The following is a 15,937-nucleotide window of genomic DNA, read 5'->3' as shown; positions in this document are numbered from 1 at the left end:
TTCTATATATTTATTTTGCACACTGAAATATTGCTGAATTGTTACATTGTCTGTAATAGTGCTTTTGGTTAATTCTTTTGGGGATTTCAGGAAAACAATATATATATAATCTAAAAATAATAGTCATGCTACACATTCCCTCCTATTTTAATGCCTCTTATTTCTTTAGATTGTTTAATTGCCTTGGCTAACCTCCAGGACAATATTAAATAATAATGGTGATAAAGAACGTTTAGTCTTTTTTCTCACCTACAATGAGAATGCTTTTAGAGCTTCTATGTGAAACGTTACACTAGCTTTTGGGTCGAGATGGTTATATTTTTATCACATTAAGGATGTTTCCACCTATTTCTATTTTATCCAGTGTAAGTGTTTTGTCAAGTATTGTTTAGCATTGCATTCATGGATTTCTTAATATTGAACCAGCTTTACTTTCCCGGAAAAAAAGCTACCTGCTCGTGGTGCACATCCTTTAAAGTTCCGTCTGATTCCATTCATATTTCATTGAGGAAATCTGCATCAATATTCACAAGTGATCTTATTCTGTAATTTTCTTTTCTGTATGCTGTTTTTGTCAGATTTTGGCACCAATATTATGTGCTAGCTTGGCTTTTCTAAAAAAAAAAAATACTTTGCAGGGGCACCTGGGTGGCTCAGTCAGTTAAACGTCTGACTTCAGCTCAGGTCATGATCTCACAGTCCGTGAGTTCGAACCCCGCGTCGGGCTCTGTGCCCACAGCTCCGAGCCTGGAGCCCGCTTCGGATTCTGTGTCTCCCTCTCTCTCTTCCCCTCCCCTGCTCATGCTCTGTCTCTGTCTCAAAAATAAATAAAAACATTAAAAAATTTTGAAAAATCCTTGGCAATATTTTCTTTCTGTTCTATGTTCTGAAACCATTGAGTTATATTGTTCCTTCGTGGTTTGGTTTAATTTTCCTGTGAAACCTTGTCTGGGACTGATGATTTTATTAATGAGTGAGACTCATCTTCATTTCATTGATGGTGATAATACTATTTAGATTCTCTCTCTTCTGGAGACAGTTTCAGTCAATTATATTTCAGTAGAAAAATTGTCCATCTCATCTAGATGCTTATATTTACTTTCACAGAGGTTAGTAAATTGCCACTAACAATTATTTTAATTTTCTCTGTATCTGAAAAGTTATCACTCTTTATTTTTCCTTCCTTTACATATTTGTGGGTTTTTTTCCTTTTTCTTGGTGAAGTTAACTAACTAATCATCTATCGCTGTTACTCCTTTATTTCAGAAAAAAACCCCAGAACTTAAATGTGCTAATTCTAATAATTTTCTGTCTATAATTCATTCCTTTGCAGCTCTTGATTTATCTGCTTTTAAAACAGCATCTTTAAGCTCTTGTGTCACTGCTTGGACTCTTTTGTTTTTTTTTTTTTTCTTTTAGATAAAATTGCTTCATTTTTTAACAATTCATGCCACTGTGTTGGTCATAGTTTTAATTTGTTCCCTAGCAACATTATTTTGTTCATTTTTCTCTTCTTCTTCTTCTTCTTCTTTTTTTTTTTTTTTGGTATTTTTGCATATGGTGGTTCCTTTTTTTTATTATTACTAATTTTTTTTGGTGAGAAGAGTTCTTGGACCAGTTGTTTGCAGGATGTTTTGGGGGCAATGAGGCCTGTGCCTCAATCCCAGACTAGCAGGGATTCTCCTCTCAGTCCCAGTGTGTGTGATCACGTGCTTTGGCCTTTACTTCTGTCTTATCGAGAGACATCAGGCCTACAGGCCGCTCACAAAGCAGCATCTCACTCCTCTGCCTTGCTTCAGCAACAAAGTGCTTCCCACTAACGTGCATTGGTTATGTAACTTCTCATTCAAGCCTGCCTTTCCCACTTTTCAAGATAGGTATGTTCCAGACTTGGTCCACAGGAACTTCCGTTACAAACCTTCACACCCATCCCCATCATTCCTACATTGGTTTTGCTTTTGATGGTGCGCTATTTATCCTAAAAGGTGGTGCTTCATCAGCTATGCTCCAGGTTCATGACCATGGGAACCATCCTTTGGATTCTTCCCTGTTTTACCTTCACAAAATAAGTTGTGACTTAGGCTTATGTAGGTCTTGTTATGGAGTGTACATTTCTTTTTCTCATTGTCCACAGTGCCGTTGGTGCTTAACAGGAGGAGGTGCAAGCCTTGCTCTATTCTTTCGCTCCCAAACTGGAAGGTGTCCCCCAAATTGATTCGAAGAGGCTACAAAACTACATTCTCAACGTATTTTCCAGAGACGCTGGTTGTACCTCTACACAGATGCAAATAATGGCTAACCTCCTGGCCTTCCTTTTTTTTTTTTTTTGCCAGCCTGATCCGACTAGCGCAGCCGGGACAATGAGGCTGGTTCTCAAACAACAGTTGGAAGCTATTACTCCTTTCAGATAAGCCTAGACTGCTTTTTGGCAAAGCAATACACTGTTTCATTACCTTCTGTGTACGCCCAAGATACAGAAAGCAGGTGTAAATTCTACACGTGGCTTAAATTCTCACCTGCTTTCATTCAATTCACTAGAAAATAATAAATCACCATATTCACAAAAAGAAACAGGTTGTCAGAGAACAGACTGATTTTTATAGCACACCTAACATATACAGGGACTCCTATATTGACTCGGTTATTTGAAAGGGGCTCCTCACTCCCCGGACAGCTAAATGCTGAGTTGCTAAGTTACTGGCATTTGACATCATCTCTTCCCTGACATGTCCCACGTTTGACAGGTTCCCATGATTCCCTGGGCCAGTCACCTCGTTACTCACGTTACACTCATTTTCCCAATGACGTCTGTATAATCATTTAAAATTCACATCATACACTAGCTGCAATCCCCCAGATTCCACATGAAAATATTTAAACTGCTTGACAGGCTCTAAGTGCAGCATGTGGAAGCCCACTGGATGGCTTACCTACACTGTTCACGTAATAGTTGTTATAATTAAATTTAGCATCTTTCTCCTGGGTTGGTTTGTGTTTGAGAATTTGCTCCCACACAGAGCTCACCTCACATATGCATGCTACGCATTAAGTCCATTAGTGCTTTGAATTAGCTTCAGAAAAGGTAATACTCCACATAATTTACCCAGTCAACGGCACTTTCACCTGCTGACAAATTTACATATTTCCCAATGTCATTAGGTAAGAGCTAGTCATCAGAATAGCAGAGGGTGTGATCATTAGTTAGTTCATTTATTTGACTCCGTTGAGGTTAACATTAATTATAGTCTAAATTACATTTAGCAATTGTTGTGTTTCTTGGATGGAACACTACATTACTATTGCAAGAAACTATAATTTTAAAAGTCCACACCAGAATAGGATGGATGCCTTTTGAAACATTCTGGAAGGATTAGTATTTAAGGCAGCTATACAGAAAGTAGTTTGCATGATGCCAATTTGAACATTATTTATACATTAATTTGACAGGATATAAAATCAATTGCCTAATTATTGGTTAAATTTATCAAAGAAATTCTACTGAAAGGTGCTTGATTATGGTGCATAGTTATGATAATACAATCAAATTTCCTTTCAGACATAATTGACCAATTTTGCTCCCTGGTCCATTTCTTTCTCATTCTTAAGATGGGCTTCTTCATGTGTTTCCCCTTTGAAAGCAAAAACTAGCAAGTGCTGTACACGGTCATCCTGTAATTATTTGGTCAGATCTTTCCATGCTGAAACTGTACGCTTAAACACAGGCCTAATACGTGGAATTGCCGTAATTTAGAATGCTGTAAACACAGATCATGCCGTAATCCAAAGAGGTACCCCGTGTCGGTGTTTACCAACCTGATCCATATGGCAGGGAGAAATCTGTAAGATGATACAGTTTATCAAATCAAGTTCCCTAAATCTTAGCTAGCAAATTCAGCATTCGTCATAAACAGTGAATTACCCTTACAGATGTTAGACTATGAAATTATCCACTACTGAAGGTACTTTGCTAGGAAACACAATCTGTTCAGCGTCAAATCTAAGAGAAGCGCTCTATCTGCGTTTTTGACTCGAGAAAGGACTTAATTGATAGTTTGTTGATATTTTTAAGTAAATTCTTGCAAGGAACAAATAAATCACACTACTGCAAAACAAATAATCATTGAACATCCATCCTTGGCTAGCATTTAGTGCATGCTGCTCTCCTCAGCTTAACTCTTCCAGAAATGATTACTCTAGGACCCATCAAACCCCGCAGAGCCCAGAAAAGAAGCCGCTACCGCTGCCCGTATTATTACATATGAGCAGCTTAGGAGTCCCTCATATGATAGATGAATTGTAACTGCAAAACACCACCATCAGGGCCAGAGTTATTGTTCTTTTTCATTTCTGTTTGGACTCGAGGGTAGCTTGATTCTAAAGAGAAAATGGCATGCTGACGGAAGCAGGGACGCGGTCCGGGCTGTGCGGCACAGGTTGTTGCCTTTACGTTTCTGATTTATAAAATTTATAACACACAATAATATACTTGTCAAGGAGCAAAGACAAGTGAATTTATACGGCTTGTTTTGCGGGAGGAGGGTGGTTGGAGGAAAGGTGCTGTCGGCTGGTGAATTCTGGTCTGTTTGAAAAACTACATAAAATTATTTTGGCATAATTGAATTTGCACAACTTACGGAACGAGCAGAAGCTGAAATGAATCGGTGGCCGATGCCATCACCACGTTAATCACAAAGGAGCCGGGGGCTCGTGAAATCAGAATGGATTCAGGTACGTCAATAGGAACAGAATGAATGGATAGGTTCTACTAATTCCTGTTCTGCAAAATGTGACTAATAATGTAATCTTTCAGGACTGTTGTGAAAACTACGTGACTTAATGTGCTCAAGTACTCTGCCTAGAAGTGGCACACTGATATGATTTTGTATTAGTGGCAGGGGGTTTTTACTGTTATTATTTTATTATTTGAAGTGTGATTTGAACATCTCAACAATGGTAGAAAGAGAGAATGAATTCCTGAGACCTGCTCCAACTACACCGGTTTGTTGATATTCTTAAAGTTGCTAGAACTAAGTCAGCCGGCATCTGGGGCAGTTTTTTTGTTTTTTGTTTTTTTAATCCAGAGATTCTCCCCGTAGGTCTGTGATGGGGCAGTTGACAGTTTGGTGAAGGGCAAAACAAAGACCAGGTTCTAGTTCTGCTTTCTGCCGTACACTGGCTTCGCCCTTGCTACACATCATTTGTAACCTCTCCGGGCCTCAATTTCTCGAAATAATTAGGGCCTGCACCACGTTTCCCATAATCAAAATAAGATAATGGGGTTCAAGTGCTTTCAAAGGCAGTCATGTGCTATGGAAACCTAAGGTCATCCCATCCGGTCGAGTCAGCCCTGTGGAAGACCCGAGGAGGTGGCCTACAGGACAGCATAGAGCCAGGCGCTCAAAGAAAGAGAAGTGGAAGGCATCGGTATAAAGGAGAGCCGAGGCCATTATCAGAGAAATGGTTAGAGGAACTTTCCAAGGAAGCCAACTGGTTTGAATTGGAAACGGCGTTTTGGAAAACGAGGCTCTAAGAAAATGCATTAGGGAAAGGTATTTCCACTGCCTGGGGACGGAGGGCCTGAGAGAGGCCAGCTGTGTTCTAGTTGGTTAATAAAAGAAGTCTGTCGGGCTACAGAGGGCAAAAAGGGGGCATCAGTGAGGTGGGGCAGTTGGGAGAGCAAACCGTGTGCACACTTTCAAGATTCTCTCACTGCAGGTGGGTGGTGGGGTGGGAGGGTGAGTAATGCCCCCCCCCCCCCCGGTTACTGCATGAAGAGATCGAAAAGCCACACAGCTAGAGAGTGATGGAACAGCTCTTCCTACTCCTGTGTCCCCGTCGTCCACACGGCTGGACCTCAGTGAGGGAGAACATGACTTTGCGCTTGGCTCAGCTTGTCTGAAAAGCGCTCAGGGTGTCGGGGAGAGGAGGAGAGAAAGAGAAAGAAAGAGAAAGAGAAAGAGAAAGAGAAAGAGAAAGAGAGAGAGAAAAAGGTGCCCCCCGAGAAGGAGGCGGATGGACAGCAAGGGGACACAGAGTGTCTCAAACAAACAGGAACACGAACCTATGACAACAAAAATGGCCAGCCAGCACTCTGTGGTGCCACATAGAGTGGTCTGTACAAATTGAAGAATTAGTCATGAAATTTGGGACACGAACTTCAAAACGCTTATTTTTATTCTAAGCATGGGTGATGAAACATGCCATTCTTCAATAAAGGAAAGCCCACTCATTAATGGTGCCATTGAAAAAAAAAACCGAATTCTATACAATCTAGAGCCCTTCAAAATAAAAAAAAAAGACGTTTCCCTAGATTCTCTCTCAAGAACAGAAGGACTTTTGTTACTTTCTCAAAGGGTGCTATCTTTCATGAGCTTATTAAGGCAACCTGCTTCTTTTCTTTCCATGTTTAAGCGATATTCTGTTGTTCTCTCTAAGTGGCTCCTCCAGCCTCTGCCAGGTGTTCGTTCACCCCGCTCCCCTCGCTCAGGCACCGTGTGGGCCACGCAGGCCCCAGGGCCGGGCTGCTCTTAAGGAGAGATTCCACCTGTGGCAAACTACGCAGCGATGTTGAAATGAGTCTGACATTCCTTCGGGAGTTCAGAAAAGACCCCTGACTTCAGCTGGCAAAGCACGACTGCCGTAGAGACTCGAGGAAGACAGGTGGCTTGCTGTGTTACCTTTCTTTTAAGGAGGGCAAAGATTTGCCGTATCTGACCCGTGTCCGGCCAATGAAAGGAGCAAGCGTAGATTTCTCAAGAGCGGTCTCATCTCTGATGGGAGTAATGGGACTCGTGTCTTTAATAAGCCAGTGACAATGCTCTTGGGCTGAAAAGAATGCGCAAATATCCACAACAGGTGAAATCAGGTGGTCGGTGAACGTGATGATCAACAGCTTCCTCCTCTTTATTACTCCTTCGGCTGTACCGTCACAGGGTTGGCTTGGACCACTGGGCTGCTGAGAAGGCACTTACCACGGGGAGTCTCAGGGAGAGTTGAGGGCGACATCCTCACTTTGGAAAGTGAGGAAAGGACGTGCGGAATTTTCAACGGCACACGTGGTTTTCTCATGACCACACGGATCATCATTTATCATAATAATGAGCACTTATATACCACTTGGCAGCTTATAAAGGAATCAGGGCAGGTATTATTATCCTCTTTCACAGACGAGGAATGGAGACTGAGAAAGATGAAGTTCTCTGTCCAAATCACAGAGTGACAAACAGTAGAGCCGGCCCTGGAACTCACGGTCACGACTGCAGTTCTTAGGATGCTAACAGCCAGAGACAGGAGATGCAGTTTGCGGGCTGGGCTCTGGGGTTTCCTCTGGTTTAATCATCTACTTTGGGAGGGGTCACTGCCACCTTTTGCAACTTTGTGCTGCCTCCATGCCATCCTTACGCCCACATCCCCCCATTAGTAACATTTCCTACAACCTGCCTTCACTCCCCACTCTGGCATCTTGCCCCCTCATCGTAGGTCAGAAGCCCCATAACCATGTTCCACCCACAAAGGAGCCGGAAGCGGCAATGAAGTTGAGACTGGAGGTCCCAGAGAGCAGAACGCCCAGAGTGAGAGAAGGCTGCCTGAACAGGGAGAGTTTCCTGAAGAAGGTGGGGAGTCTCAAAAGAAAGAGCCAGAAAGGCACGAGAATGAAATAGAAGCTTGGTGAGACAACAAGACTAGCTTGGCTGGGGCTGGGGGACAGGTGACAGGGGAGAACTGAGCCAGGAGATGGGAGCAGAGGGGTCTTCAAAGTGGAAAATGAGACTTCTCCATCAGGATACCCACCCCCCCCCCAAAACAGCAAAGTAATTAGTTAAGCAGATCCATTGCTTCATTCTTAAAAGGCACAGAAATAAAGGTTTAAACTCACCCGTAAGATTTCTTCAACACAGCTTGGATCGCTGGGAAGGCTTACCTAAAATAAAATAAAAAACAAACAAACAAACCTTAAGCACGATCTAGCTCTTCTCAGAGAAGCTCGTTGTACAATATTTTACAGCGCAGGAAAAACAGTAAAGAAAGCAAATACAGCTATCGAGGTGGGTTTTTCCCCTAGTTAGTACAAAGCAGAAAGTATCTGCTAGTGGCCAATTTTGTTTTACTTTCACGAAGCAGTCAGACCACAGTGGAAGGTGCAGAAAGACTGCAGAAAGGGTGACTCGTTCTGTCACTGGTTTTCTGTGGGATGCTGGCCTCTCCTCCCCCGGTGCATCCAGGCTTTATTCTGCTCATCTATCCAAAGAAGGGGCTCGGCTTCCCCATCTTTAAGGCCTATCTGACCCCCTGACAGAGTTTAATATATTATTCATAATTACATATTTTTAAAGATGAGGCTTATAGGAAACACCTCTATGATTAAGTTCTCTTTTAATTTCGGGGTCCAACCGGACACCTACAACTCTTCTCCAAAACACTAAGGATCAAACTCCCGTGTAAACCGCACGCTTGCCTTGGCACTCGGAGAGAAAGAATCTCACAAACATACAAAGCGAATCCCATGAGCCGTCTTTCCAAGCGTGACATCTTCCCGATCTCCATAATCAGTGAAAGCAAGAAGCCTGACACCAAAGTGAGACACCAGCTGTAAAGCAGTGCCTGACGGGGGACTTGGGCACGGGACAACCCCCCGGGGAAAGGTCTGCCAGGCATGACGTCACTCGTGTGAGTTACAGCACCACCCACCCCCCAACATCCCTCTCTCTTTCACACCTTCACCATTTGTCACCTTCCACTTCCCTCCAGTTCTGGCAAGGAGAACATCTGGTCGCTTTAATTCACTGCCTTGAAGGTGAAAGGTCAGCCCTGTAAAGGCGGCACTGGCACAGAGGCTATATGTCCCGATCTCTTGCAAGGGCAGTTAAGTGATAGCCCCCTAGTTAGTCCGAAAGACTGAAGTATGAGCACACGCGTATTTGGGGAAAATGGAAAAGATATGGCTCCAGTGTCCCTTGACCTTATAAAAATACATGCTATAACCATCAGTAAAGGAGCATGAAATCCCTACCGGGGGAGGCAGGCTGAGAAAGAGTCACCAATAATGAGGGGGCCGTCCGTCATCTGGGATGTTACACCTGTAACGCTGGAGGAATTATTGCCAGTGTCTCCGTTCGCCCTTACTAAAGTCCCAGTTTGGAGGGCAAATTATTCAGTTACCTTTCTCAGAATAATGCTATTCTAGTACTGGGTAGAGAGAACAGTAGAAGGAAAGACTGAAAAAGTGGGCCAGGCACACTTTCTAAAGGACCTTCGATACGGGTTTCCAACAGGGAACCACGGGTAGGTTGGCCCAGGACAGTTCATTCATTCATTCATTCATTCACGCAACACAAAGTTTTGAGGGCCAGGGACTGTGCCTCTAGGCTTATGAAAAGTAAGAGGAGAGACAGGTGCCTCCCTCATGGAGTTCGTAGACTCAGGAGGAAGGGGGATATGAGCAATCACAGAGTTAACGTACCACCGTGACTGCAGTAAGTGCCACAGACACCATCCCACAGACACTAGGTGTGCAAAACGAAAGTGTCCGTGTCCAAAGAAGTGTGGGAAATGCTGCAATCCACCCCCCCCCGTGAGCAAATCCACCATGCAAATTAAAGGCTCTGAGACACCTGTCTAACTGATTTAATGCAACACTTTCCCAACTTTCTTGATCATTGAATTCTTGGGTTTTTAATTTTCATGATTGTTGTTTCCCAATCAACGATGACCACCATCCCATAGAATGAGTGCTTGTAGAACACAGACTGGGTGATGCTGGTCTAACATACTACAGGATTCCAGAGCTCAAGTGATTCATCTTAACAGCAAATACGACCTCATTCCATTGCTCAGTGCTCCAGCAACTGTATCTTCCAAGGCAATCCTTGAACTTCTAACAAATAACCTCTGACAAAGGTCAACATGATTATAGCAGAATTAGATCTTCATTATCACTGCTGCATCATATCAGTGTGTGCCATCTGGGCTCAACATGTATGTCCCTCTCTCATAAAGAGGGCTTGGCTCTCTTCCCTGCACCCCCCAAGCCCTCACCAAAAAATCCCCATAAGATTAATTTCTAAACTACAGAGAAACAAATATCAGCAATATGCAGGCAGCACAGACACTTGCCTGTGGGTCTATAAAGAGCTGGGTGGGAGTTTTGGCCCCTACCACTTGGGTAGGGCCCCTCTGAGTTCCAGTTTTCCCAACTGTACAATAAAGTAGAATAAAATAAAATCACCATAATAATAACACCGCTCCTTTCGAATCTCACAGGGTTTCTGTTGTTCTTCTTACTGCTTCATTACAAAGTCTAGTCTTCTCGTCTCTTCAAGGCAACACCTGACTCACTCTTGCCAACTGTACATGTCATTCCCACACCTGGCATTATAAACATCTGTTTCCTTATGGGGGAAGTGGTGTCAACACAGAAAGAGTTGTCGACTCTGGGGCTTTGCAGCAAATCTAATAATGACTTCTTGGGGTGCCTAGCACTCAGGATTGGGAAGGACTCTACAGACAAGGGCAGTGAACGAAGTATGCATCCACAGCGAGTGCGCCGATTGTTTTCCTGTTTCAGAAAGTAGTGGAATCCAGCACTGGCATGGAGTCCCTAGTCCCGCAGACTCGTCTAGCCCTGTCCCACAGCTGTTGTCACCGCCGGGCAACTACATCTGAGAGGCAAATGCTTTTCCCCCTGCCCGTGCTTTTGAAATCACCAGCGAGCATTTCCTCTGCGCCTAGAATAGTGTTAGGCGTGGGGGGTTGGTGATACAAAGAGCTATGAGATTTGGCCTCTTTCTCTCGGAGTTAAACGTCTAGATGGGACGGCAAAACAAACAATTAGAGACCCACTGGGACATACATTGTAAGGTAGTCGTGACGCGGGTAATGGGATCGCATTCACCGCCGACCGCCTATTCATCAGCTCTCGCATTTCTTTCTTTAGACAACAAATCCTGACTGAGCTCACACTGTGCTCAGGATGGTGCCAAGGGGGAGGGTTTGAAGACGCCGAAGACAACCTAATTTCCGGCTTCCAGACTCCATGCAAATTGGGGAGACAAACATTTACACGGGGAACAGACAACATGGAACGGGAGGTCGGGCTTAGGTGTCGGGGAGAGGGGTACCTACCGGGCTCACGGACAGAGCCATGTCCGACAGGAGCTCCCAGCCGCCGAGGTCCCCGCCGTAGTCCTCACTCCACATGGGAGTGGGAGGCCAGGGATCACCTGAGGCCACTTCAGTCTCTGAGCCCCCTGCAGAGCTGCGCGCCGGGGTCACTCTGCACACTGAAGACAGCTGCACTGAGGCTGGGGCTCGGCCCCGAAATTTTGCCCAGTGCCACTCTCCCCCACTTCTCTCTCTCTCTCTCTTGCGCGCGCACACACACACACACACACACACACACACACACACACACACACCCCACTCTCAGTACTTCTGGAGGAGTCACTCAGACAGGTGGCAAAGGAGACTAACACTAGTGGTGACAGCGGGATTAGAACTGCTCAATTCCCGAGCCACCTTCTCCTCGCTTTCAATCCACTCTTGAGTATTCAGATAGTCCACAAAGCGCAAGTTAGCCACTCAGAGCCGCAGCGTCCTTCGCGTCCCCCTCTCCGCCCCCTCCTCCCAGAGCAGACAGCAGGCTGCGCGCCGCATCGGGGGGCCTGTGCTCTCCCGCCTGGCCCCCGACGACCCTCTCATGCGGGGCACCGATGCTGTCCTCTGAGGGCCAGGCAAGGCAGGCTCACGGCGGGCAGGTGGCGAGTTGACTGAGAGCCCTCGCAAGTGCCTGCCCTCTCTGCACGTGACGGTACCGCCTGCCACCCCATGCGGCCAGAGAGACCACGCATGCATCATCTGCCTGGTGATAAACACATATCTTAGGAGATAATCAGGGTGCCTTTAAATCATCAAATATTCAATTAACTGCAGCAACAATAAATGAATTAATTGCATAGGATGTTTTAATCATTCTAGAATTAATCAGTTTGGGGCATACTTCTTGGCGATTAGGGTAATACAACATATCAAAAATACCCTGATTGTGGCATTGAGAGACATAAGCAGTAGCTGGCACTAATAGAAAACACGGAGATTAATGTAAAACATTAAAAGAATAGTGATCATCACACGGTTAACCCGGGGGAGCTCAATGCGTGCCTCTGAGTGCATTATTATTAAGGGATTGTGAGAGAAGAAGGGTCATTTTCTTTTCTTTTTTTTCCCCCCTAAAATCACCCTGAGGTTGTCGTCCCACACTATCTGGCAATCAAAGCCCACCATTCCGGGCGTATTCCACCTTGACAAAGGCTTCACAAAGTAAAACTCAAAAATCCCAAGCTTAATTGCCAGCGGATGCTTGGATTCCCGTAACACCAAATACCACGCTAACGGCCCAGCCGAACAATATGCGTGACTGACAGAGATGGCGGATGCCTAAGTAATTCCGTTTGTATTTTCATTAACAAATTGCCACATTTATCCCCCTGACTGATTTATGGGACACGGCATTACTAATAAAAGGAAAAGGCAGGTTATGATATTGTACTACCAAATGAGTCTCCCGTCTGTTAAAAATTTTGAATCCCCATGGCCGGTCATTTGTAAAAACAAGGGGCAGCAGCCTCAGAAGTTCTTAATTTGCATGTGCCTGGGGATCCCTTTCTCTCCCCACCTCATCCAGGGAGTCCCAGTTCTCCAATCTGGAAAACTGCAAACCCATTTCACGTCAGGATCCGTCAGTCCCTTGCTTCCTGCCTCACCTTAACCTGTCCCTACTCTAGTTGGTATTCATGAGTCTCTGATTAAACGGGAACAGTTAATATTACATAAGCTGCAGACAGAAGTCCTCAGGTAATATAACTTTAATCAAAACAAAAAAGATTTCACAACGGTTACATGGTACAGCCAGCCAGCTCATCTTCCAATTTCTTTCTAATACAGCAAAAGTCCTGGGTGTCCAAAGAGTTGGAGTTTACTTTAAGATACTGCTTCGGGCCAATTTTTAAGGGAGTCACATGGCCCAAAGACCCCACGCAAAAGAAGCTAATAGCCACCATTCCCTCTAAGAAAGGAAGGAACAAAAAGTAGAACAGGAAGGTCAAAGGAATTTAATGTCCTTGCCATTTCACGCCAAGTACGAAAAATGACCCTTTGTCTAGAATCTTCCATGGAATTAGAACTAAAAAAGGAAGAGGACGCGAGCACATTGTATTTATTTGAGCAAATAAACGAGATAATTTGCGACATTTTCTGGGGGCACCAAAGGGGAGTGGAAAGAATATGGTCTTTGAAGGTGGACCGACTTGGATGTTAATCCCAGCTCTGATACTTAATTTGCTTTGTGAACTTGGGCAAGATACTTGAACTTCTCCGAGCCTCTGTTTCTCTATCTATCTAAGGGAAGCAAAACGTGCATTCCTCGGACTGTTGTGAGGCTGAGCTATACCTCAGCCTGGTAGTGGGTGCGTCGTAAGCCCCCTCCCCAGCTTTCATTCCGAGTTGCCGCTGAGGCCCTTGGCGAGGCGGCAGCATCTTGAGACGTGGGACCACTAAGGAGACAGTTTGGTCACCTTGTAAACTGGTCCCCATGACATCTTGTGCTTGTCACTAATTATTAAATCCTGTGGAGGGGCCCGACGTATAAGGAGTCTCAGGCTGCTGCTCCACCTGCTGGCTCTCCCTGAAGACGGCAAAGGAGGCTGGAGATGGAACTTGAGGGGGTGAGACAACAGAGAGACATGGGGGGTGGGGGGAGGTGGGAAGGGTGGGCGATGAGCTTCATTATGAGGACCTCTCTTCACTGATTACATTAGGTATGGGCAAGGGCGGAATGCATATGCAGACAGGCCCATCATCAGCTCAGAGTACCTAATGGCAGATGGAATTTCAAGTGAAGAGTACTTAATTCACTGGGCTCTGAATAGCCATTAGCTCACTGTTCATTTATTTGGTGTAATGACTAGTTTCTATAGAAGAGTGAGCTATAAATGGGCAGTGGGCTTCTATCGTCTTAAAGAAAACTAAGGAAAAGGCACACATCTAGAAAGATTACCATAAGAAACCAAGCGCCCACCTGGAAGCGCCCCTCATTCCTCTGGTCACCTGGGCTGGCAGCGAGGTCATTCCGGCCGCTGCCACCGTTGCCGCTGTCCACGCCCACGCCTAGGCCATGTGGTCTCTGCGGCCCAGGGGGCTCCAGGGCCAGACCTCCTACTTACACATTCTCTACGCTTTGTACCTCGATTCCTTAACTGTGCTGCTCACACTTAAGATGCACGCTCCTACTTCCCTTTGCCAGCCTCCCTGTCTCTGGCCCAACTTGCTTGCCCCTTCCTGCCGGTCTGCTCTCAGTGCCTGCCTATAACCCATAGACCTTCTAGCCACGGCCCCTTCCTTTTGAGATTCCTAGCCACGCATCCCACTTCTCAGGGCCCGTGGGATACCCATTTCTGTCCTGTCTAGCGTCCTGGGGCATCGCAACCAGGAACCATTTAAAATTTAAATCTTGATTCCACCAAATCCCTACTTACTGCACTGCCATTAACGTTAGGGGCTGAATTGTGTGCAGGGCCGTAATCTCTTCCAGTAAAAGAGGGTACCGTCACACTACAGATGTGTGAACTGGGGTGAAGTCAGGCAACTTCTGAACTCAGTCAATAGCCACTGTGAACAAGGCCAACATGCGTGAGCTACGTCTGCCAAGAAGACATACCAACAAGCAAGTTCACTTTTGAATTTTGTTGTTTACAGAGTAAACATTAAGGGTTTTCAGAGTTTTTGGATACTCCTAACCGCTCCGTGATCACAGCAAAGTCTCATGGTATCCAGCAATCAAACCACTGCAAAGCAGCAACCTCGCTTTCAGCTGTGATCTTATAAGGCAGTGAAAGGAAAACATACCGACAGGAAACAGTTTCATATCCAAGTCCTACCACTAATTAGCTGTGTGCTTTGGGACAGCTCACTTCATCTCTCTCCAGCCTATACGACAAAGGCATGGGATTATATCACAAGTTCCTAGTGTTTTGTATTTCACGTGACGTTACAAAAATAACAGGATTACCGACTTTTGGCTTTGCCCTGAAAGCACATTACAAAAACAATATCCAAAAGGTAGGAAGGGCGCAATCTCTGAAAAAAGGATAGCATCAAACACACTCACACATACCATTGTTCTAACAGTTTCCGTTTGGCCACGGAGCAACCTTCGTCTTGGACTGGTTGCCAGGTGAGATGATCTCTGGGGTATCTTTTGAGTTTTATACTTGTATTCACCTCCGATTTTATTCTATTATATTACATATATTTTATTCTACATAGTAGTACACTTCTCAATTCTCCATCTCTTATCCATGGATTATTTTCTCCATGGATCACTGATGCTAACTGTCAAATTCCAGTCACATTTTCTCTTCCCCCGTTGATGGTTGTTAAAAGCAGGGGAAAGGCGAACTAAGTTTCGGACCAATCAACACAGACATAATTAAGAAGGCAACGCTTATGTAATATAGTCATATAGTACACGCAGCCCACACATCCTATCGGCCTGATCCGTGAAACCGAACCTGAAGACCGTTTACAAGAGACCATTTACAGTCTCTTTTGCTAGGGGTCCACATGACCTAAAGCATTAGCATATTATCACGTGCCACGTATTGGAAAGCCAAACATGAATTCTTAGGAGGGGCTAGGGAGGCATCGGGGAAAATCAGGTAAGCACAGTGTCCCAGACCCTGGAGAAGAAAGTACTTCAAGGAGAAAGCGGTCATTGAGTAAGATAAGGATGCAGACTTGGCCATTGGGTTTGGCAAAGTCTAGGTCATGGGCAACCTTGGTCAGAGCTGTTTCAGTGCATGCTGTGGGCGCAAAGCTGACTGGAATGTGTTGAGGAGGGAACGCGGGGTGGAAGGAGAGAGGGAATAATCGATTCCTCCCGTGA

At 45.1% G+C, this 15,937-nt stretch overlaps 1 protein-coding gene across 10 annotated transcripts in view; it reads right to left on the bottom strand.

Annotated features, from left to right (window-relative positions):
• Positions 1-15,937, bottom strand: part of AFF2 (AF4/FMR2 family member 2) — a 458,044-nt gene that overhangs the window by 162,282 nt on the left and 279,825 nt on the right. For all 10 annotated transcript variants that reach the window (XM_045472325.1, XM_045472327.1, XM_045472329.1 and 7 more), the window contains one exon: positions 7,877-7,921. In XM_045472325.1, coding sequence (XP_045328281.1) covers positions 7,877-7,921 — 45 coding nt within the window. The remainder of the gene's footprint in view (positions 1-7,876; positions 7,922-15,937) is intronic.

The sequence above is a fragment of the Leopardus geoffroyi genome, chromosome X (genome assembly GCF_018350155.1).
Source record: "Leopardus geoffroyi isolate Oge1 chromosome X, O.geoffroyi_Oge1_pat1.0, whole genome shotgun sequence".
NCBI lineage: Eukaryota > Metazoa > Chordata > Mammalia > Carnivora > Felidae > Leopardus > Leopardus geoffroyi.
This window is presented reverse-complemented; position numbering and strand designations above follow the sequence as displayed.